Source organism: Oncorhynchus masou, chromosome 8, assembly GCF_036934945.1.
Source record: "Oncorhynchus masou masou isolate Uvic2021 chromosome 8, UVic_Omas_1.1, whole genome shotgun sequence".
Lineage (NCBI taxonomy): Eukaryota > Metazoa > Chordata > Actinopteri > Salmoniformes > Salmonidae > Oncorhynchus > Oncorhynchus masou.
In genome coordinates this window covers 26,471,882-26,494,534 of record NC_088219.1, presented here as the reverse complement: position 1 = coordinate 26,494,534, position 22,653 = coordinate 26,471,882, and the positions used below count along the sequence as shown (strand labels likewise).

The 22,653-nt window shown below is 46.4% G+C and overlaps 1 protein-coding gene across 1 annotated transcript in view; it reads left to right on the top strand.

The window, feature by feature from the left end:
• LOC135544452 (pappalysin-1-like) overlaps window positions 1-22,653 on the top strand; it is a 126,479-nt gene that overhangs the window by 57,358 nt on the left and 46,468 nt on the right. The window contains exons 8-10 of the mRNA XM_064972066.1: window positions 1,026-1,154; window positions 1,278-1,369; window positions 9,968-10,164. Of these exons, the coding sequence (XP_064828138.1) occupies window positions 1,026-1,154; window positions 1,278-1,369; window positions 9,968-10,164 (418 nt within the window). The remainder of the gene's footprint in view (window positions 1-1,025; window positions 1,155-1,277; window positions 1,370-9,967; window positions 10,165-22,653) is intronic.

The following is a 22,653-nucleotide window of genomic DNA, read 5'->3' as shown; positions in this document are numbered from 1 at the left end:
ATTATATCTTCCCTGTTCTTCTACATCCTGGAAAATCCAAACATGAACCAGCAACTCTCGCGATTATAACTGACAATTAAATCAAGCAGAAAACAAATCCATGGCCAACATATAGATACAGTATATCTACTGATTCCCTTGGCTCATTCCTTGAATTGTACATTGTTGAGCTATCCTGTTGGCCGGCACGCAGAGAGCACACTGATGTGGAGCTATGGGGCTGTTTGTTTTTCTAACTCCCATCTCGTTTTTGGCCTGCGTCAGCCATATTGTGTTACTCCGTTTGAAAAGCGGTACTGGAGCCCATCGCCAGATGTTCTGTTTGTGTCTCAGTGTCCTCGGAGTAGGACGGAAGGAGAGGTGTACTGCTGAGCACACTGACAGCCCCGTGGCTGTCCCCTCACCTCACCTCTACACACACACAAACACACACCCACACATAAACAGACACACACACACACACACCTGCTGCGGTCACAGCAACCAGCACATCTTAAACTTTTGTTTGAACAACTCACTCTTGTCAGTCTGTTTGGAGAGGCTCCATAGATATCACTTACAGTACAACAGAGCATGAGGGACAGAGGCAGGAACAAGGCAGGAACCTCATACAGGCTGCAGGGACAGACAATTCAGGTGGGGAGAGAGAGTGTGTGAATACTGAGCCATTTGCCTGAACGGACTGCAATTGAAACCTACCGTAACAGTCGTGCCCACCACATTGCTCGGACTTGTGATCCTACAAGGCTTTTATGGACCTCTCCTTGTAGGTTACTGGAATTGGTTCTTATCCTGGGCTGAACATTTTGTCAATGGGACGTGTATAGAAAATCGAGTTACGAGCACAGATCTTACAATTACAATTCGTCCTCAAGTGTTCTTGGTATTTCTTTGCCCAAAGAGTCTTGGCCACTACCTCTACTCTAGGTCATCGGGCTAAAGGTCTGTTCTCCGTTTTGTCTTTGTACAGATGTGGTACCAGCTAAAGATTACTCCCCTGTGTGTGTGTGTGTGTGTGTGTGTAGGGACGTGGTACCAGGCAGTGTGTACACCTACCAGGTCCAAACCATCTCCGGCCGCAGTGAAAGCGAACCGTCTCCACCCCTCACCCATCAGCTCGGGGCACCATACTGCGGAGACGGGCGCATCCAGAGGTAACTTGTGTGTGTGCTGTATGTGTGTGTCTATGCGTTTACGTGTGTGTGTGTTGGGGTGCGTGTGTGTGTGTGTGTGTGTGTGTTCTACCAGTAACAGTCTCCTGTCTGTCTGTCTCTCAGGGCCCAGGGAGAGGAGTGTGATGATATGAACTCCATGAATGGAGACGGCTGCTCCAGCCAGTGTGTGAAGGAGCCCTTCTTCAACTGTGTCGGTACGTTCTCCTCAGACCCATCAATATGTCGAAACAGAGACAGCTTTACCATTGTATTTCAACGCAGTAAATGGTTCCATGGAGAAGAAAAATGTCCACAACTGATACAGTATGCATGCTCCAAATGGTGATTTATTGGTGAGACACAGACAGATACCATTTCTATGAGATCTTTGTGAGGGCGGAACCACACAGCCACATAGAGCTGCATTGGGCCGTGCCCTTCTTCTGTGGCATTAGCGAACACATGATGACACTCGATAGTTGCTATATCGTCCAATCACAGAACAGATACAAGTCACATGATCTACAGGGAGACACGTGATGGCACATCGTGTGTTCGTTAACAAGTCGCGTGACTTGTATAAGCTCTGTAATTGGACGATACAGTCTCCGAGGCTCATGGTTAGTGTGGATTTTGGTGCTCTTTGAAACAGAAACTGACAGTAAAAACATTAACATACAATTTGCTTTGCAATCTCGGTGTACGTTGCACGGTTAAATCGCTAATATTTGATATCGTCGTGGGTTTTGAGTATTGAGAATCCACTTCCAGAACCCTTTGTTGCAGCCCTGTTTACCTGTCCATTTCAATTTGATGATTTCATCGGTCCCTTGAACTCAGCATGGCTCTTTTAATTGGGTAGCTGTTGTGGCAGATGTGTCTCTTATCAGTAGGAGGACTCTCCAGTGTGTGTGGTTAAGAGGCTTATGAGTTGTGGGGAGACGTGAGTGACATGCAAGACACACGCTGGCTCTGTGAGTGACAGTGGAGAGGCGTTCACTAGTTTCACATCTGTGTCTGGGACTTCTGTCCAAGGGCTTGATGTGTTTCTCATAAGAGCAGATGCCATTGTGTATCATGATCACGTTGACGTCTCGCTGAGAGTCTGGAAACGGTTGTCGTTTGAAGAGAGAATAAATAAACAAATTCATATAGTGGATTGGATTCTCTGGCGTCCTCTCAGTCGCTGTTTGGTTAATAGATGGATGATTTCCTCTCCTCCTCCGAATGAGTCTATCACTCACTCACTCTTTTTCTCTTATTCCCTTGTTTTTGCACACAATAAAAAGTACCATTGTGTCATAGCTGATCTGGCCTTGTCGAGTGATGTGTGTGTTTGTACTATATGTGTGTGCATGCACATTTGTGTGTGCGTGTGTGCGTGTGTGTGCGTGCGTGTGTGTTTGTGTGTGTGTGTGTGTGTGCGTGTGTGTTTGTGTCTCAAATACTCTGTCAGATCACTGGCAGGCCCGGCAGAGTTGTTTTCCATTGACCGCAGCGTTCTGGGATATGTGTGTGACTGCCTGACATATTCCTAGTGTTTCTGTTGAAATCAGACACTATAATGACAGGACCGTCTGTCTGTCTGTCTGTCTGTCTGTCTGTCTGTCTGTCTGTCTGTCTGTCTGTCTGTCTGTCTGTCTGTCTGTCTGTCTGTCTGTCTGTCTGTCTGTCTGTCTGTCTGTCTGTCTGTCTGTCTGTCTGTCTGTCTGTCTGTCTGTCTGTCTGTCTGTGTGTGTGTGTGTGTGTGTGTGTGTGTGTGTGTGTGTGTGTGTGTGTGTGTGTGTGTGTGTGTGTGTGTGTGTGTGTTGGACGAGGGTCTGACACAGAGAATGTTTCAGCCTGACGGGTTCTCAGGCTAGGGAGAAGATACTGTACACTCCTGGTGCCTTATGGGAATAATTTAAATGTATATAGGCTGAGCAGGGAAGTTGATTGGGTTCCCTTGTTTGGTAGCATCATGGTAGAACAGGGGCTGTAACCACCAAAAACTTTTGCCCACCTGCTCTGTCTAGACTACTACCTCATTAATTATTCATTACTGTTGAGGTCACGTTCTCTTGCATAATTCAACAAGTGTGTCAAGAGAAGGATACCCACTAAAGATTACGCCTCTCTATACATACTTTACATTGTTTGAGAGATCAGTCATAACATCACTATAATCCGAGTGTTCATTTTCGGAAGTTGCTTTCTTGTCAGCGCATCTAATTTGTAAACATTTCAACTGTATTGAAGTATTACTTTTTCAATTCCACCGAAAATGAACACCCATCAAAATAAAGTTATATTTTTTTCTCTTTCCTATGATGTAAGTGTCGAGACGGTGCGTTAAATCCTCAACATAGCATTCTTATAGATGCAACAGAAAACCAATGTATTCCATTGAGCAATTACTGGAGTGTGGTTGAGCCATTACCGGATTGTGTTTGACAGGTCATTACAAAAGTTTCCACGGTCGTTACGTTAACGGGGAAAGACTAATGGTACATGCAATAGTGGGAATGAGTCGCCAAAGTAAAATGAAGGCAATTAATCCAGCAAGATTTAAGTGACAAGTGGATTGCACTCCTCAACCATAGGGAATAGATGGCTGAAAAGGAGAGGAGAGATACTCAGGTGGGTGGGGTATGCACATTGCTACTTTTGGTTCATAATTTATTGTCGTTTCCCTCCTGAACTCAATCACATCTTCTCTTTCTCTCTCTCTCTCTGTCTTTCTCTTTCTCTGTTATTCTCTGTGTTTTCACTCAGTTTTTCTCTCATTCTCTCACTTTTTCTCCCTCCCTCCCCCTCTCTACCTCTCATTCCATCTCACCCTCTCCTTCTTGCTCTCCGTCCATTTGGAGTGGTGGGAGTGGATTCTGTATGCCCCCTCTGCAGCCCCTCGTTTCAACATCATCAAAAACAGAGTATACAGCTCTAAGCAGAGCTGAGCTGGGGTGCTGGAATTTTGAGGAAGACCAGCCAACTTGGCACAAAATGCCGCCTAACTGGAACCCCTGACACAACCCAGCCTCCTCCAACCCAGTTCCAAGACCTAGGTCCAACCCCAACTCCGGGTGGGATGTCTGGAAAAGCCATACTGGTGTATCCTCCTGCCTGGTCTCTCTCCCGTCTCTCTCTAAATAAATAAATAATTAAAGTAGAAGCAAACCTAATCTGTCAAGTTCATCAGATATTGTTACGCTCCTGGAGGCCGCACTCTGTTCCAGCCCTCCCCTGCAGGAGAGTGTATCCCTCAAGTGTTACTTTATTTATGCATTCATCTCATTTTTGTTATTTGCAATGAAAACAACGATGAGAAAAAAGTGAGGGAAGGCTAGAACTGCTGAGAGTTCAGAGAGATACAGTACACTACAGTACATTACTCTGTCATAGGGGAAGGGGAGGGGAGGGGAGAGAGATACACTACATGACTCTGTCATAGGGGAAGGGGAGGAGGGGAGGGTAGATACACTACATGACTCTGTCAGAGGGGAAGGGGAGGAGGGGAGCGGAGAGAGATACACTACATGACTCTGTCAGAGGGGAAGGGGGGGAGGGGAGGGGAGATACACTACACTACATGACTCTGTCAGAGGGGAAGGGGAGGAGGGGAGAGAGATACACTACATGACTCTGTCAGAGGGGAAGGGGAGGAGGGGAGGAGGGGAGGGGAGATACACTACATGACTCTGTCAGAGGGGAAGGGGGGAGGGGAGGGGAGAGAGATACACTACATGACTCTGTCAGAGGGGAAGGGGAGGGGAGGGGAGATACACTACATGACTCTGTCAGAGGGGAAGGGGGGAGGGGGGGAGAGAGATACACTACATGACTCTGTCAGAGGGGAAGGGGGGAGGGGAGGGAGATACACTACATGACTCTGTCAGAGGGGAAGGGGGGGAGGGGAGGGGAGATACACTACATGACTCTGTCAGAGGGGAAGGGGGGAGGGAGAGAGATACACTACATGACTCTGTCAGAGGGGAAGGGGAGGAGGGGAGAGAGATACACTACATGACTCTGTCAGAGGGGAAGGGGGAGGGGAGGGAGAGAGATACACTACATGACTCTGTCAGAGGGGAAGGGGAGGAGGGGAGAGAGATACACTACATGACTCTGTCAGAGGGGAAGGGGGGGAGGGGAGGGGAGAGAGATACACTACATGACACTGTCAGAGGGGAAGGGGAGGAGGGGAGAGAGATACACTACATGACTCTGTCAGAGGGGAAGGGGGGAGGGGAGGGGAGAGAGATACACTACATGACTCTGTCAGAGGGGAGGGGGAGGAGGGGGAGAGATACACTACATGATTCTGTCAGAGGGGGGAAGGGGAGGAGGGGAGGGGAGAGAGATACACTACATGACTCTGTCAGAGGGGAAGGGGAGGAGGGGAGGGGAGAGAGATACACTACATGACTCTGTCAGAGGGGAAGGGGAGGAGGGGAGAGAGATACACTACATGACTCTGTCAGAGGGGAGGGGAAGGAGGGGAGAGAGATACACTACATGACTCTGTCAGAGGGGAAGGGGAGGAGGGGAGAGAGATACACTACATGACTCTGTCAGAGGGGAAGGGGAGGAGGGGAGAGAGATACATTACATTGCCAAAAGTATGTGGACACCTGCTCCTCGAACATCTCATTCCAAAATCATGGCCATTAATACATTTACATTTACATTTAAGTCATTTAGCAGACGCTCTTATCCAGAGCGACTTACAAATTGGTGAATTCACCTTCTGACATCCAGTGGAACAGCCACTTTACAATAGTGCATCTAAATCATTAAGGGGGGGGGTGAGAAGGATTACTTATCCTATCCTAGGTATTCCTTGAAGAGGTGGGGTTTCAGGTGTCTCCGGAAGGTGGTGATTGACTCCGCTGTCCTGGCGTCGTGAGGGGAGTTTGTTCCACCAAGGGGGGGGGCCAGAGCAGCGAACAGTTTTGACTGGGCTGAGCGGGAACTGTACTTCCTCAATGGTAGGGGGGCGAGCAGGCCAGAGGTGGATGAACGCAGTGCCCTTGCTTGGGTGTAGGGCCTGATCAGAGCCTGGAGGTACTGCGGTGCCGTTCCCCTCACAGCTCTGTCAGAGGCAAGCACCATGGTCTTACATTACCAAAAGTAGCGGATCGAACATCTCATTCAAAACTGGAAGCCAGAGTTGGTCCCCCTTTGTGCAATAACAGCCTCTAGTCTTCTGGGAAGGCTTTCCACTAGATGTTGGAACATTGCTCCTGGGACTTGCTTCCATTCAGCCACAAGAGCATTAGTGAGGTCGAGCACTGATGTTGGGGGATTGGGCCTGGCTCGCAGTCGGTGTTCCAATTCTTCCCAAAGGTGTTCCATGGGATTGAGGTCAGGGCTTTGTGCACAGGGGCATTGTCATGCTGAAACAAGTAGGGCTTTCCCCAAACTGTCGCCACATGTTTGGAAGCACAGAAATGTCTAGAATGTCATTGTATGCTGTAGCGTTAAGATTTCCCTTCACTGGGACTAAGGGGCCTAGTCCAAACCATGAAAAACAGCCCCAGATCATTATTCCTCCTCCACCAAACGTTACAGTTGGCACTATACATTCGAGCAGGTAGCGTTCTCCTGGCATCCGCCAAACCCAGATTCGTCCGTCTGACTGCCAGATGGTGAAGGGTGATTCATCACTCCAGAGAACACATTTCCACTGCTCGAGTCCTGCGGCAGTGAGCTTTACACCACTCCAGCCGACACTTGGCGTTGCACATGGTGATCTTAGGCTTGTGTGCTGCTGCTCGGCCATGGAAACCCATTTCATGAAACTCCGGACAAACAGTTATGGTGTTGACGTTGCTTCCAGATGACCTTTACGCGCTTCAGTACTTGGCGGTCCCATTCTGTGAGTTTGTGTGGCCTACCACTTCACGGCTGAGCTGTTGTTGTTCCTAGACGTTTCCACTCCACAGTAACAGCACTTAGAGTTGACCAGTGCACACGAATTCATCACGCGAAGCAGCCACAACTGTCAGCAAGAGTGTCCATAATTGAGTCTTTGAATCATGGACACTTACTGACTGTTGTGGCTGGTGTGTGTGATGTATTGTTGTCTCTACCGTCTTGCCCTCTGTGTCCAATAATGTTTGTTCCATGTTTTGTGCTGCTTACCATGTTGCGCTGCTGCCATGTTGTGTTGCTACCATGTTGTTTTAAGGTTGTGTTGCTACCATGCTGTGTTGTCACGTGTTGACAACACAGCATGGTAGCAACACAGCATGTTAGCGACACAGCATGGTAGCAACATAGTGTACTCATCCTGTTGATACATTATACTGCTATAGAGAGTTATATTTATTGTTATTTTTTTATTTAACCTTTATTTAACTCGGCAAATGTGGTAAGGTGTGGAGTCATGGAGTTGTATCTTGTGGGAAGTGTCTGCCACTCACTGTTGGTTATGTATCTGAGAGATCTGTCTCTGTCTTACCCAAGATGCTTTGTGTGCTTGAGGTAAAATACCTCTTCGATAATGGACTCCACCACTTACCAGTCCTTAAAGCACATTCTCTAACACACACGGTCAGCCAATGAAAGTGTGATACATGTATGTATACTGTATTTCAACCTTGTAAAGTGTGGCTCTTCAGCTGCTACCCCAGCTGCTCTCTCCTCCCTCTCTCTCCCTCCCTTCTTTCATATCATTTCCACCTACTGCTCTATAGAGCCCCACAGTGGAGGTGTCATAATACCCATAAAACCTAGCGGTCAAACAGGGAAATGGTTCCAATGAATGGTTCCACCATTCATTTGTCCCGTGTAGGCTTATTCTGGCTTGACATTTTAATAACCATGTACAGTTGAATGGAAGTTTACATACACCTGAGCCAAATATATTTGAACTCAGTTTTTCACAATTCCTGACATTTAATCCTTGTAAAAATTCCCTTCTTAGGTCAGTTAAGATCACCACTTTATTGAAAGAATGTGAAATATCAGAATAATAGTAGAGATAATTATTATTACTTTCATCACATTCCCAGTGGGTCAGAAGTTTACATACACTCATGTAGTATTTTGTAGCATTGCCTTTCAATTGTTTAACTTGGGTCAAATGTTTCGGGTAGCCTTCCATAAGCTTCCCACAATAAGTTGGATGAATTTTGGACCATTCTTCCTGACAGAGCTGGTGGAACTGAGTCAGGTTTGTAGGCCTCCTTGCTCGCACACGCTTTTTCAGTTCTGCCCTCAGATGTTCTATAGGATTGAGGTCAGGGCTTTGTGATGGCCACTCCAATACCTTGACTTTGTTGTCATTAAGCCATTTTGCCACAACTTTGGAAGTATGCTTTGGGTCATTGTCCATTTGGAAGACCCATTTGCGACCAAGCTTTAATTTCCATGTCTTGAGATGTTGCTTCAATATATCCACCTAATTTTACGTCCTCATGATGCCATCTATTTTGTGAAGTGCACCAGACCCTCCTGCAGAAAAGCACCCCCACAACATGATGCTGCCACCCTGTGCTTCACGGTAGGGATGGTGTTCTTCAGCTTGCAAGCCTCCCCATTTTTCCTCCAAACATAATGATGGTCATTATGGCCGAACAGTTCTATTTTTGTTTCCTCAGACCAGAGGATATTTCCCAAAAAAGTATGATCTTTGACCCCATGTGCAGTTGCAAACCTTAGTCTGGGGTTTATTATGGCGGTTTTTGAGCAGCGGCTTCTTCCTTGCTGAGCTGCCTTTCAGGTTATGTCGATATAGGACTTGTTTTACTGTGGATATAGATACTTTTGTGCCTGTTTCCTCCAGCATCTTCACAACGTCCTTTGCTGTTGTTCTGGGATTGATTAGCACTTTTCACACCAAAGTACGTTCATCTCTAGGAGACAGAATGCGTCTCCTTCCTGAGCGGTATGGCGGCTGCATGGTCCCATGGTGTTTATACTTGCGTACTATTGTTTTTACAGATGAACATGGTACCTTCAGGCGTTTGGAAATGACTCCCAAGGATGAACCAGACTTGTGGATGTCTACTATTTTTTTCTGAGGTCTTGGCTGATTTCTTTTGATTTTCCCATGATGTCAAGCAGAGGCACTGAGTTTGAAGGTAGGTCTTGAATGGTGGAAAAATGATTGGAACCATTTACCTGTTTGGCCGCTAGGTTTTATGGGTATTATGACCAATACTGTGGTACTCTATATATCCTTTTCTTATGTCCTCAACCCTCTCTCCTCTCTCTCTCACCTATTCCTCACTCAACTCTCTTCCCCCTCTCCTTCCTTGTGATACAGCTTGCATATCCTTGCACAACAGAGGTTAAAAACCACAAAGTAGACGGAATGTTCTGTATATATTTATTTGAAAAGAAATGGGATTAAAAGAGTGTAAAATACAAACATCTCTAAAAGGTCCATTTAAACTAATCAAATATATTTTCTCCTAAACAGATAGCATGCCTAGCTTCCTCTAAACACATATTGAGTGTTCTGTACCAAACTGTTTACTGACTCCATTAAAAGTAGCAATAATCATTAACATCAGGTGTGGGACATGAGTGGGTGTGGCCTAAACATCCAAAACAAGACAACACAAGACAAAAAACCAAGGCAAAATAAACCATTGCAAATGCAGTTGATAACTAAAAGGCAATGGATAAACTACAGTACGATAGATATATTGCGTAATCTGGGCCCAGTCTAACAAATTAATTCACATCAACACAAACCGTTTTCAAACAGTTTTCTCGTTCATTCACATAAACACAAGTTCATTTTCCTCAACACAATCCAAACAGTTTAAGAGTCAAAATGTTAAACGTGAATCTCTTCACACTTCTCTCTTCTCTCCCTCCAGAGGAGCCCAGTATGTGTTACTTCTATGACGGTGACGGAGTGTGTGAGGACTTTGAGCGGGAGACCAGCGTGAGGGACTGTGGTCTGTACACCCCCAGTGGGTTCCTGGACCAATGGGCCACAACCGTACTGGTGTCCCACCAGGAGAGTCTCTACTGCCCAGCCGAGGTGGCCGCCGGCTACCCTGCCGTCACTAAAGTACATCCCTAATCTACCTCCCTAATCTACACTACACAACTCAACACGATAGATTGCGTTCATCAGGGAACACACAACAGGTTTTTTAACACTTTATTAACGCAACAGAAAACTAAAATGAGTGTTTCTTATTGGAAATATGAGTGTATCTTATTGTTTTACTCAGTTTCCCCCCCCCCTCATTTTGCTGCCTAATGAGCAGGACTATAGTGTTCCTGCTGTTTTAACACTGACATGGTGTTCAATGAGTGGTTAAGAAAGATGACAATAGTCCATTGAAAGTGTACGCCACCTCACATTACCTTGTTGAATCTTTTTGGTACAATTCGTTACCTACTTAGACATGTCTATCTCTTACTGTGAGCTGAGCCTCTGTTCAGGGGCTTGTAAGGTCACAAAGGCAATGGATGTTTACACTGCACCTTGAAAGGCAACTATGATGTCAGAATTTCGTTCGGGACGTTTATTGCACTTTCTAATCTCCAGCGTTTCTCTTTTTTTTTGTGTTGGAAACTGAGCTCAAAATGCTCTTAAAAAGGATTCCTTTTTGGTCTGGGGTGTTGTGAAGAGAGAGCTCTGTTGTCTAAGGCAAAGTGTATAGCTTTCATTATTGTAATGGTTAGAGAGGACCGGGGAATATGTCATTGATTCCACTCAGAGAACAATTTATTGGACAGAGACTGTCATTTAGCCTACACAGTGTTCTCAATTGATCTCCTTTTGGGATGTAAACTTTCACACTATTTTGACGAGTTCACAGCTCCATGCGTGTTATAGAGGTGACCAAGTGTGTTGTCACCAATGTAGTTGCATCAAGTATTTTCCCAGAAGAGCCACCGAGCAGCACACACGTGATCCATACATACATTATTTCTACTGTGAAGAAGACACAGTGCACCTGGGTCAGCTTGAGAGATGTTATCACTGCCAAACTGCAAGGCCGCCTACTGTATAGGCTACACCTGCATCACACACACACACACACACACACACACACACACACACACACACACACACACACACACACACACACACACACACACACACACACACACACACACACACACACACACACACACACACACACTCTCTCACACTGGAAAGCTCTTGAATAGGTTGCATGATTCATTTTTGGCCCGGGCTGTTGTGAAGAGAATGCTCTCTGTTGTCTAAGGCGAAGTTTATGTCTTACATTAATGTAATGCTTACGGAGGACTAGGGAAGATGTCATTGAGTCCACTCAGAGACTCTGGGACAATTGATCTGTTGCTGTCGCGGGACACAGGGAATCACTGAGTGCCAAAAACACACTGCACAGAGAACAAGTGCATCAGGTTCTTCCCGACTCAACTTCTCTCTGTTCTACAGGGCATTACCACAGCATTATTTTATTGAATGATTAGTACAGTGTTTTGATTGGAGGAAGGGATTATTAACGCGTCATTTGTTTGGACGCAGGGAGTATTAATGTGTTATATGATTGGACATAATACAGGACATATGGGCTGATATGTACCTGACGTTTTGTATTATTGGTATTAGGGAAAGGGAAAGGGGGGTATCTAGTCAGTTGTCCAACTGAATGTATTCAACTGAAATGTGTCATCTGTATTTAACCCAACCCCTCTGAGTGAGAGGTGAGGGGGGCTGCCTTAATAGACATCCACGTCTTTGGTGCCCGGGGAACAGTTATATTATAAGTATGTACAGTGCATTCGGAAAGTATTCAGACAGCTTGACTTTTTCCAAATTTTGTTACGTTACAGCCTTATTCTAAAATTGATTAAATTCATTGTTTCCTTATCAATCTACACAAAATACCCCATAATGACAAAGCAACCCTTTTCTCAGTACTTTGTTGAAGAACCCATGGCAGTGATTACAGCCTTGAGTCTTATTGGGTATGATGCTACAAGCTTGGCACACCTGTTTTTGGGGAGTGTCTCCCATTTTTCTCTGTAGATCCTCTCAAGCTCTGTCAGGTTGGATGGCGAGCGTCGCTGCACAGCTATTTTCAGGTCTCTCCAGAGATGTTTGATCAGGTTTACAGTGAGAACAAGTATTTGATACACTGCCGATTTTGCAGGTTTTCCTACTTACAAAGCATGTAGAGGTCTGTAATTTTTACTTAACCTTCGCCCCAGTTTGAGGTCCTGTGCGCTTTGGAGCAGGTTTTCATCAAAGATCTCTCTGTACTTTGCTCCATTCATCTTTCCCTCAATCCTGACTAGTCTCCCAGTCCCTGCCGCTGAAAAACGTCATGATGCTGTCACCACCATGCTTCACCGTAGGGATGGTGCCAGGTTTCCACCAGACGTGACGCTTAGCATTCAGAAGAACTCTAGAGCTCTGTCAGTCTGACCATCGGGTTCTTGGTCACCTCCCATTTTTACCCTTCCCCAGTTCATCCTGAGTTAAGGACCTTGTGCCTGCGGTTTCAGTGTTTCAAAACCCTCGGATGAAAAATGCTGGGTTCAGCTCATGCCTTTACTATTGATTTTAACAGTAATGCCTACTTTTCAGCACAGGCCTCTCCAACCTGTCCGACTTCCCTCAAACTTCTCAGACTTGGCACGCACACATTCTCTTTGATCCCGGCCTGTGCTCTCAGAGATAATATCTCCCACAGTCAAGATGACAATAAAGCCGTCTCACAAAATTACAGTACCCAGCTTCCTCTTTGTATGGAACAAACGCCCCACACACAATATCCCCCTGCCTTCTCCTCTTTCTCCCCCCCCAAATAAGGGCAAAGGAGATTAATTCCCGTCTACCGTAACCAGAGCAGCTAATGTTTATTGGTACCAGAAGCAACTTCCACCGAATCGAGTTTGCTCGTTAACATTTCCCTCCACTTCAAGTCAGATTGGGCGTATTGTGTAGTTCTGCTCCCTGCAGTGGGTTGCTACTGTACTATAGCAATGTTGTTTGCCCTTAACTATACAGTTACACATATAGGTAGGAAAGTTTGGTGCAACACAGGTGTAACACAAGAGACTCCGAGGACATATCCAAAAGATAGAAATGGACAAAGGGGCAAGGCGTCGACCACGGCCCTGCCGCACAAATATCCTCAACCCCCACACCTGCTAAAAGGGCAGAGGAGACCACGACTCTACGAGTGGGTCTTGATGCCAGAAGGTAAGGGGCGCGCCGCGGTCTCATAGGCTATCTTAGTGCCGTCACAAAGCCAGTGAAAAACAACTGCTGCTTGGAAAGTGTCTGACCAGGCGCAGCAGTGCCATAGCACACAAATAGCATAGCACACAAACAGCATTCCACTAACCGTACCAAAGCTCAGAAAGGGTACAGGTGATGGAGCCACACCTCTCATTCCCTAGCATATGGGGGAGTGGAGAATCCCACATCTCAAATATCTGCCATCTATAGGAGAGTCTTAGGTGTGAACACTGGAGTAGGACTCAACACCGCCCTGTTCAGATCGCCATTAATGGCAAGGCAGTTGGTTCGTGTCGACAGAGCTCACAAATCACTGACACGCTTGGTAGCTCTCAGGGCAAGCAACAATGGTGTCTTCAAGGACAGGATCTTCAAAAGGATCTGGGCAAATGGCTCGAAAGGCAGCCCACAGAGCCTTAAGCACCAAAGCCAAATCCCACGACAGAGCCGCCACACCTCCAACAGAAAACAATTCATGAGTTGGTGGCTAAAAACAGGCACACCATCAAAGCCTTCATGATTGGCAGAACTTGCTGAGGCCTACACCTTAATGATGGACCACGAACGTTGCTTGTTCAAGAGAGATTGCAGGAAAGAGAGAACACTCTCCACAGAGCAACGCAAAGGGTAGACGGTCTTCTTGTCGCACCAGTGCATGAACACACCTCACTTACCAGCGTAAGTCTTGGACAGTCCCAATGACCCTGTATCATGCTGATAACAGTAGACGATAAATCACAGAGAGGGGGTGGACAACAGAAAGAGGCTGAACGACAGAACAACTGGTCATCAAATCCTCGTTACGCTCCCTCCGCATCCAGTTAGATGCAGAGTCGCATCTGGAAAACTCAGGGTTCGTTCTCGGCTGCTGGGCAGACGGGGCAGCCACTGGCCTTGGTGTAGACATGGAGGCTGTTACAGATGCACCGGGAGACGCCGTTTGATGGCTCGACGATATGCCACAGATCCAGGCCGGGCGTTCATTGAGATAGAAGCAGAGAGAGCCGACTGTTGGTGGGGAACCGACACTTTGGCCAGAGGCAGGTGTCTGGACAGTTGCTACTTCTCCTCCTCCAACTAACCAAAATGCTTAGTAGCTTGGGGGCTTTGAGCAGAAGGGTTTTGTCAGCCTCGTTAATGGCTGTGATGGCACAGCCTGTGCACCGAGCGTGTAACTCAGGGGTAGGCAACCTTGGCTTTGGAGTGCCGCAGCACTTCCTGTTTTTGCTTTATCCAACCTGGAAGACCAGGGTTGCCTACCCCTGGTGTAGCTCGTCTCTGCCATCTGCACCGTGAAACGATTCTTCATCATGGGCAGAGAGGGCTTCATGATGTTCCAATAACTTGTACTCAGAATGAGGTAAGTGGCCATGGCTGAGGGATGCTGTGGGCGATAGCCCCCTGCCATCCTTCCACCCTAGTGAATGTCGCGTAAGACTTGGAGAGTGCTTTTGCCATCAACGGCGAGCCCCAGGAGCCCTCCACATAACTGTTGAGCGAGAGCATGGTGGAAGCCAAGCGGTCTGTTTCCATGTCTGGTGAGGCAGAGGGAGGGGGTTCCCAAGTCGCTTGCTGGTCCCATTAATGAGCCACAACATTTTGAGGCGCAGAGTGGTCGAGAGAGTGGACGATTGGGCTGATGAAATGTCAGAGCCAGCGTCATCCACATCCTTAAACAGTGCAGTTCCACTGCTATGCCTCCCATCCCCCAATGCCTCATCCCTGGGTCAATGTTGGCAACTGCTCCATAGAAGTCACCGGTATCCCCATCGACCATCATTATAATCAATTTTGATGATAATGAGAAGCCCTCAGAATCTTAGACCACCGAGAGTACATCCTTGAGAGGGACCTCAGGCCAGGGGGGTCCTGAACGCCACTCTGGGTTTCCAAAAAGTGTGAGGCAGCTACACAGTGCTCTTAAAATTGTTTTTTGTTGTAGTTTGCTCAAGGTCTAGTGCCGTGAATGTCTTGAATCTTCTTCAGTTTCGCAAGTGCATCATTTCTTTTCAGGCTATTGGCTGGCAGTGGGCGTGGGTAACTGTGGAAGGCTCCTGGCTCCAAACGCTCTTGTTGTTGTTTTCTTCCACATTTGTTGTATCCTCCACCATGTTCGGGTGGTGTCGGGCCACGTAACATTCTGCATGTCTGCACCTGAACAGATACAGTGGAATAGATTAACTTCATAGAGGAAGTTAAGGGCAAACTTTGCCAAGCAAGTCAATGGTGGATCCTTTCTTATCCACACATTTGCCACACTGAGATAAACTCTGTCAGCTTCCTCCCTCCCTTTGGGTGAGCAACACCCTCCCAGCACCAAGCCATACAGTACAGTACATGAGGAAGAAAATCATTCCCCCTGTAGATGCATAGACTGTCTATCAGTCTGGCTGTCGGGCCCAAACGGGCAGAGAAATGATATAACACAGCATGTAAAGCCTTGTACTTAGGAACAAAAATATACACCGCCACTGTGCGTAACAGCTGAGAGCAGAGTAGCCTGCATTCTTTCTCCCCGCGGAAAGAAATCAGCCATTCCCTTGCCAAGAGTGACACGCATCCATCAGAGGGCCACTGAGCGTGGCTACCGGGTCCGCCTGTTGACTTTTATAGCTCCCGCGGGCTGTTGGAGGGCAGGGCCCACGTTCTGTTTGATTTTCTTTCCTAGTTTTTTTTCTTCTCTCCATCAGTTTTATCATGTCGGTTGCACAGTGTGCCGATTGTGCAGGAGGGGAACTTACTGCATCCAGAATAAATGTGAAAGTGACACTCCACTGAGATGTCTTGCACCCTGAGAATGTGCAAAGGGCACACGAGATGGAGGGACAGAGAGAGATAGGGGGAGAGTCAGACACAGAGAGACAGAAAGAGAGAGAGACCGAGCGAGTGTGTGAGAATGAAAGATGAAGGAATAACAAAGAGAACGAGGTACAGAAAAAGAATGTGAGACAAAGACAGACAGTGAGAAAGAGAGGGAGAGAAAGGGAAACAGACAGGCAGAGAGGAGAGGAAGAAGGCAGACAGTGTTTCTTTGTACTCTGTGCTGTGCTTTCGTCACTAGCCCTGTTCCCTTCCCTAAAGACCTCAGACAGTTTGTTAATGGATTATGTCTGCTATCAATTTGATCCTAGCGAATGATGTCTGAACCCAGTAACACTGGGAGGTGTAGCACTTTAGACGCGCACATACACTAAATGGCCAAAATATGTGAACACCCCTTCAAATAAGTGGATTCGGCTATTTCGGCCACACCAATTGCCGAGCACACAGCCACACAAGCTCACAGAACAGGACCGCCGAGTGATGAAGCGCATAGCGCATAAAAATTGTCTCTCCTCGGTTGCAACACTCACTACCGAGTTCCAAACTGCCTCTGGAAGCAACGTCAGCACAACTGTTCGTTGGGAGCTTCATGAAATGGGTTTCCATGGCTGAGCAGCTGCACACAAGCCTAAGATCACCATGATTTTTTATATATTTTTTTATTTTACCTTTATTTTACTAGGCAAGTCAGTTAAGAACAAATTCTTATTTTCAATGATGGCCTAGGAACAGTGGGTTAACTGCCTGTTTAGGTGCAGAACAACAGATTTGTACCTTGTCAGCTCGGGGGTTTGAACTAGCAACCTTTTGGTTATTAGTCCAACACTCTAACCACTAGGCTACCCTGCCGATCAATGCCAGGAGTTGGCTAAAGTGGTGTAAAGCTCACCACCATTGGACTCTGGAGATGTGGAAACGCTTTCTCTGGAGTGATGAATCACGCTTCACCATCTGGCCAGGAGAACGCTACCTGCTCCAATGCATAGTGCAAACTGTAAAGTTCGGTGGAGGAGGAATAATGGTTTGGGGCTGTTTTTCATGGTTTACGCTAGACCCCTTAGTTCCAATGAAGGGAAATCTTAACGCTACAGCATACAATGAAATTTTATACCAGGTATTCCTAAACAGGAATGGAAGCTATACATTTGGGTGAGGGTTTTCTCTTGCGTGAGTAGCCTCGTTTCAAAATAACAAAACAATGTCAAATACAGGTGGCCTAGTCAAATAAATAACATCCAATAACATTAACCGTTACTCTCTCGCGGGAATTCCACTAATGCGCCTGTATTATGTAGCCAAATGTAGCTGCTGGTCATTCAGTTTGCTCGAAAATGGATAAATGATTATAAAAAGTAAGGCTCGCGTCCATAGAGACACGTACCAGCTCTACTGGTATTACTGCTACTGCCAGCAGTACTACACCTGCACCTGTCGACGACACAAGTTGTTCTGCTTCCACGAACACATCCAATGCTAGCATCAGCAATCCTACATTTGTTGTTAGCCCAGCTAGCATGGACACTGACAGTTGTGAATCTGATGCAGATGAAGAGCTACTGCAACCTTACCCGGGAAAGCACCGAACAACAGACAGGGACGTTGGACAATCGAAGAGGCGCAAATATGACGAGAACTACATTGATTTGGGCTTCACTTATATTGGGAGTAGTGCCATTCCTCAACCACAGTGTGTTGTATGTGCAAAAGTACTATCTCACAAGTCAATGAAACCTTCACTCTTGCGGTCTTGATTCTACCTGCTGAAGCGGATATGGCTGGGACAATGCTTGGAGAAAAGGCCCAAAGAACTATACAGACAATGTCTTCATCAAACAACACTGTTTCACGACGCATCAGTGACATGGCAAGAGATGTTTTGAAACAATTACTGCTTTGCATACAAGCCAGTGAATTCTATGTTTTACGGCTGGATGAGTCAACAGACGTGGCGGGCCTGACACAGCTCTTGGTTTGTGTCCGTTACATTTACGGGGGGGCAATTAAGGAAGACATCCTCTTCTGCAAACCACTGGAAACCAGGACATCAGGAGAGGATATTTTTTAAAGTACTGGACAGCTTTCATATTTAATCAGAAGCCACTGCCAGATTTCTTGATAGGGCTGCTCTCAGAGTATCCTGCCTTGGCAAATCGCTCTGTTAAGACACTGATGCCCTTTGTAACCACGTACCTATGTGAGAGCTGATTCTCAGCCCTCACTAGCATGAAAACTAAATACAGGCACAGACCACGTGTGGAAAATTATTTAAGACTGAGACTCTCTCAGATGGAAACCATGTGTTTGATGTATTTAATACCATTCCACTCATTCTACTCCAGCCATTACCACAAGCCCATCCTCCCCAATTAAGGTGCCACCAACCTCCTGTGACCCACATCTGCATCCTTGAACTTTTTAAATGTCTTTCTTGGCCAATTCATCTCTACTACTAGCTTCATCTTTTGTTGTACAATGTTTATGTTATAACTCGCATATACAAGACCAGTGTTGAGGGGCTGCTTTTGCAGGCTCCTTAACGTATATGTCCTTGCTTTCCCATGGACCACACAAATCTATGTACACACACACACACACACACACACACACACACACACACACACACACACACACACACACACACACACACACACACACACACACACACATACGCCACAGGAGGTTGGTGGCGCCTAATTGGGGAGAAAGGGCTCGTGTTAAGGACTGGAGCTGAATACGGGGAATGGTGTACATTGAACACATGGTTTCCATGTGTTTGATTCTATTTGTGCCATTCTAAACATTATCATGAGAGTAGTCTCCCCTCGGGAGCCTCCTTAGACATACACACACAGACCGGACCAACCCCCCCCCACACACACACACACACACATTGTCCACACAGTTAGTCCGTCCAGCAGCAGCAGCTACAGGGTTATAGTGGTGGTCCCCGAGGATTCCATGTACCACTGCTGACTTTGTGCAGAGGAACATAATGTTCACACACAGTAACACCATGGGATAATTATTTTAGCTGGTTTAAATCTGGTGGGGGTATTTCATTGGGGAATTTGAATCAGAGCTAGCAACCAGCAGCGCATATTACAGTAAACCATTTAATGTTGAGCCAGGTGATTTCTCAGGGGATGGATGCTGCCCAGCAATCTCTGACGCAACCCCCGGTCCAGAGCCCTAGAGAACCCCAGTCTTTCAATAATGGATCCCAGGCAGACTACAGGATAACTTTAGGAGCAGTCCGATGACGCCACAAATAATCACCTGGATAGGACGCTGAAACCCAGGCATTTAACACATCACACAAATATATGTGCACTGGCATGGAGTTATGGAAGCTGGAAGCTCGCAGGAATCTAAGACAGCGCAGCCCTTCAGGTAACTCACCATAACTGGAAGAGCAGGAGAGAAGAAAATGAGAGAAGAGGAGGAGTAGAAAAGAGTGTATGGCTAGTAAAAACCAGGAAACAATCACCGGAGTAGTTTTGTTTCCGAGTCCCAGAAGTGCAGCGTATGCAGGCAGCTACACACACCAGCTGTAGCTGACAGATCCGTGCTGTTCTCTCACTGAGGAGCTACAAGGAAGACCATGTTTCCCTTGCGCTATAAACTCATTCCAAACCACACTCCTCACCAGGCTCGCAGACAGTGACATAAGCATGTGGTAACATAAAATAAAAACGAATGACGTTCCGGCATTCTCCCATTTCAATTATCATTAAGGGGACCATCTGGTAACCCCATCAGGTCGGGTTCTGGAGGTATCAGCAGCCCCCATTTACATTTTGAGCTGTTAACACGTAGTGTTAGACCCGTTGAGTGAAGGACATTGAGGTGAGGGTGGAATTTTGACAGAAAAAGCCAGGCCCGAGGAATCCCTTGCCATCTGAATCAATCTGCGATCGGCTGGTTGGCCTGCCACTGGTGCACCCACCAACCCTGCTTCTGTGGTCTCAGCACCAGCCACTGCTTAGGTCTTGACAGATGATGAGGGGAGTAGGTAGACCACACTATTGCTTTGCCCTCAGCTTACTCGCTGAGCATGTGTAGGCTGGAGCGTGGCCGTATAAGCCCCGTTATTAGCTCAGTGGCCAATGGGACTGTGCGCATGTCTGTAAGGGTGGGGCCGTGGAGCCATTTCTCCTCTGTGACAGGACATTACCTCACACGTCAGGCACTAACCAGCATCCAGTAAACGGATGGTGTTTTGAACCTCGCACAGGACTCAACCCGCAACATGTCTCACAGATGCTCACTACTTCCTGCCTGATGGATCTCTAATTTATGCTAATGTTCACAAAACAAAGCGGGGATGAAGACAAAAGAAAAGAAAAAGAAGCCAAGCAGCTGTTTACTGAATGTGTTTCGATTAAATAAATAAACACATTTGGGAGCCGTGGCCAAATAGGAAACATCCGCTCCCCAAACGTGCTGTAATGTGTGTTGAATCCAGTGTACATAGGGAGGGGCAGACGGGCAGAGAGGAAACCAGGGGTAGTCAGCTCGGGCGCCGTGTTCCAAAGCTTCACTTTTCATGACCAATCCTGAGAGGCCAAATGGGGTCACCCCTCGCCCTGAATAGGCCTTTCATGAGCTGCATTTACAATACACAGGAGCAGAATATGGACCGTTCTGTTGAGAAGCAACATCGATGTTTTTGGCTTGTTGAGATGCCATTTATACATATCAATGTAAAGATTTACAGGTATGGGCTCTTTTCAACTGATGAACTGAAGCAGCCATGTGTAGTCCGAGAGATGCTGCAGGTACTCTCCTCTGCAGGATGACCATGAGGTTAGAGAGAAAGGGGAAGTGTGACATCACTCTGCAGCAAGAGTGGGCTGCTCTTGGGTGGCTGAGGTTACTGTTGGGTTTGGGGTTAGGCTTGGGGTCTCTCCGTCTCTCTGTTCCAGCTAGCCTGACTGTGTTTATAGCTATAAACCTGGGATTGGGGTTGGTAGGATATGGTTGGGGCCCTCTCTCTTCCATCTTGACTGTGTGTTTCGGTCTAAGGCTGAGGTTGGTTGTTATGGTGGGGACCTCTCTCTACTCTCAGCCTGGCTGTGTGGGTCTGGTGTAAAGGAGAGGTTGGTGCTATGGTTGGGGCCTGCCTGTACTCCCAGCTTGGCTGTGGCTAATGCTCTCTCATGCTCTCTCTCCATTTCAATTCAAGGGGCTTTATTGGCATGGGAAACATGTGTTAACATTGCCAAAGCAAGCGAAGTAGATAATATACAAAAGTGAAATAAACAATAAAAATTAACAGTAAACATTACATATACAGAAGTTTCAAAACTATAAAGACATTACAAATGTCACATTATTTATATATATATATATATATATATAATATATATATATAATATATATATATAAATAATATATATATATATATATCCAGTGTTGTAACAATGTACAAATGGTTAAAGTACACAAGGGAAAATAAATTAGCATAAATATGGGTTGTATTTACAATGGTGTTTGTTCTTCACTGGTTGCCCTTTTCTTGTGGCAACAGGTCAGAAATCTTGCTGCTGTGATGGCACACTGTGGAATTCCACCCAGTAGATACAGCTCTTTGGTCTTGGCCATAGTGGAGTTTGGAGTGTGACTGTTTGAGGTTGTGGACAGGTGTCTTTTATACTGATAACAAGTTCAAACAGGTGACATTAATACAGGTAACGAGTGGAGGACAGAGGAGCCTCTTAAAGAAGAAGTTACAGGTCTGTGAGAGCCAGAAATCTTGCTTGTTTGTAGGTGACCAAATACTTATTTCCCACCATAATTTGCAAGTAAATTCATAAAAAGTCCTACAATGTGATTTTCTGGATTTTTTTTCTCATTTTGTCTGTCATAGTTGAAGTGTATCTATGATGAAAATTACAGGCCTCTCTCATCTTTTTAAGTGAGAGAACCTGCACAATTGGTGGCTGACTAAATACTTTTTTGCCCCACTATATGGGAGGTTTATCAAACTTGGATTTGTTTTTGAATTCTTTGTGGATCTATGTAATCTGAGGGACATATGTCTCTCTAATATGGTCATACATTGGGCAGGAGGTTAGGAAGTGCAGCTCAGTTTCCACCTCATTTTGTGGGCAGTGAGCACATAGCCTGTCTTCTCTTGAGAGCCATGTCTGTCTACGGCGGCCTTTCTCAATAGCAAGGCTATGCTCACTAAGTCTGGACATAGTCAAAGCTTTCTCTCTCTCTCTCTCTCTCTCTCTCTCTCTCTCTCTCTCTCTCTCTCTCTCTCTCTCTCTCTCTCTCTCTCTCTCTCTCTCTCCCTCTCTCTCTCTCTCTCCCTCTCTCTCTCTCTCCCCCCCCCCTCTCTCTCTCTCTCCCCCTCCCTCTCTCTCTCTACAGCCCTGAATTATTGCCCTGGCTGCAAGTGCCTTCAAATGGAGCTTTCTCACGTAGCTTGTTCTCGTGTGGTGGTTAGGGCAGCCAACCTGCATCCTTGGGATCTCTCTC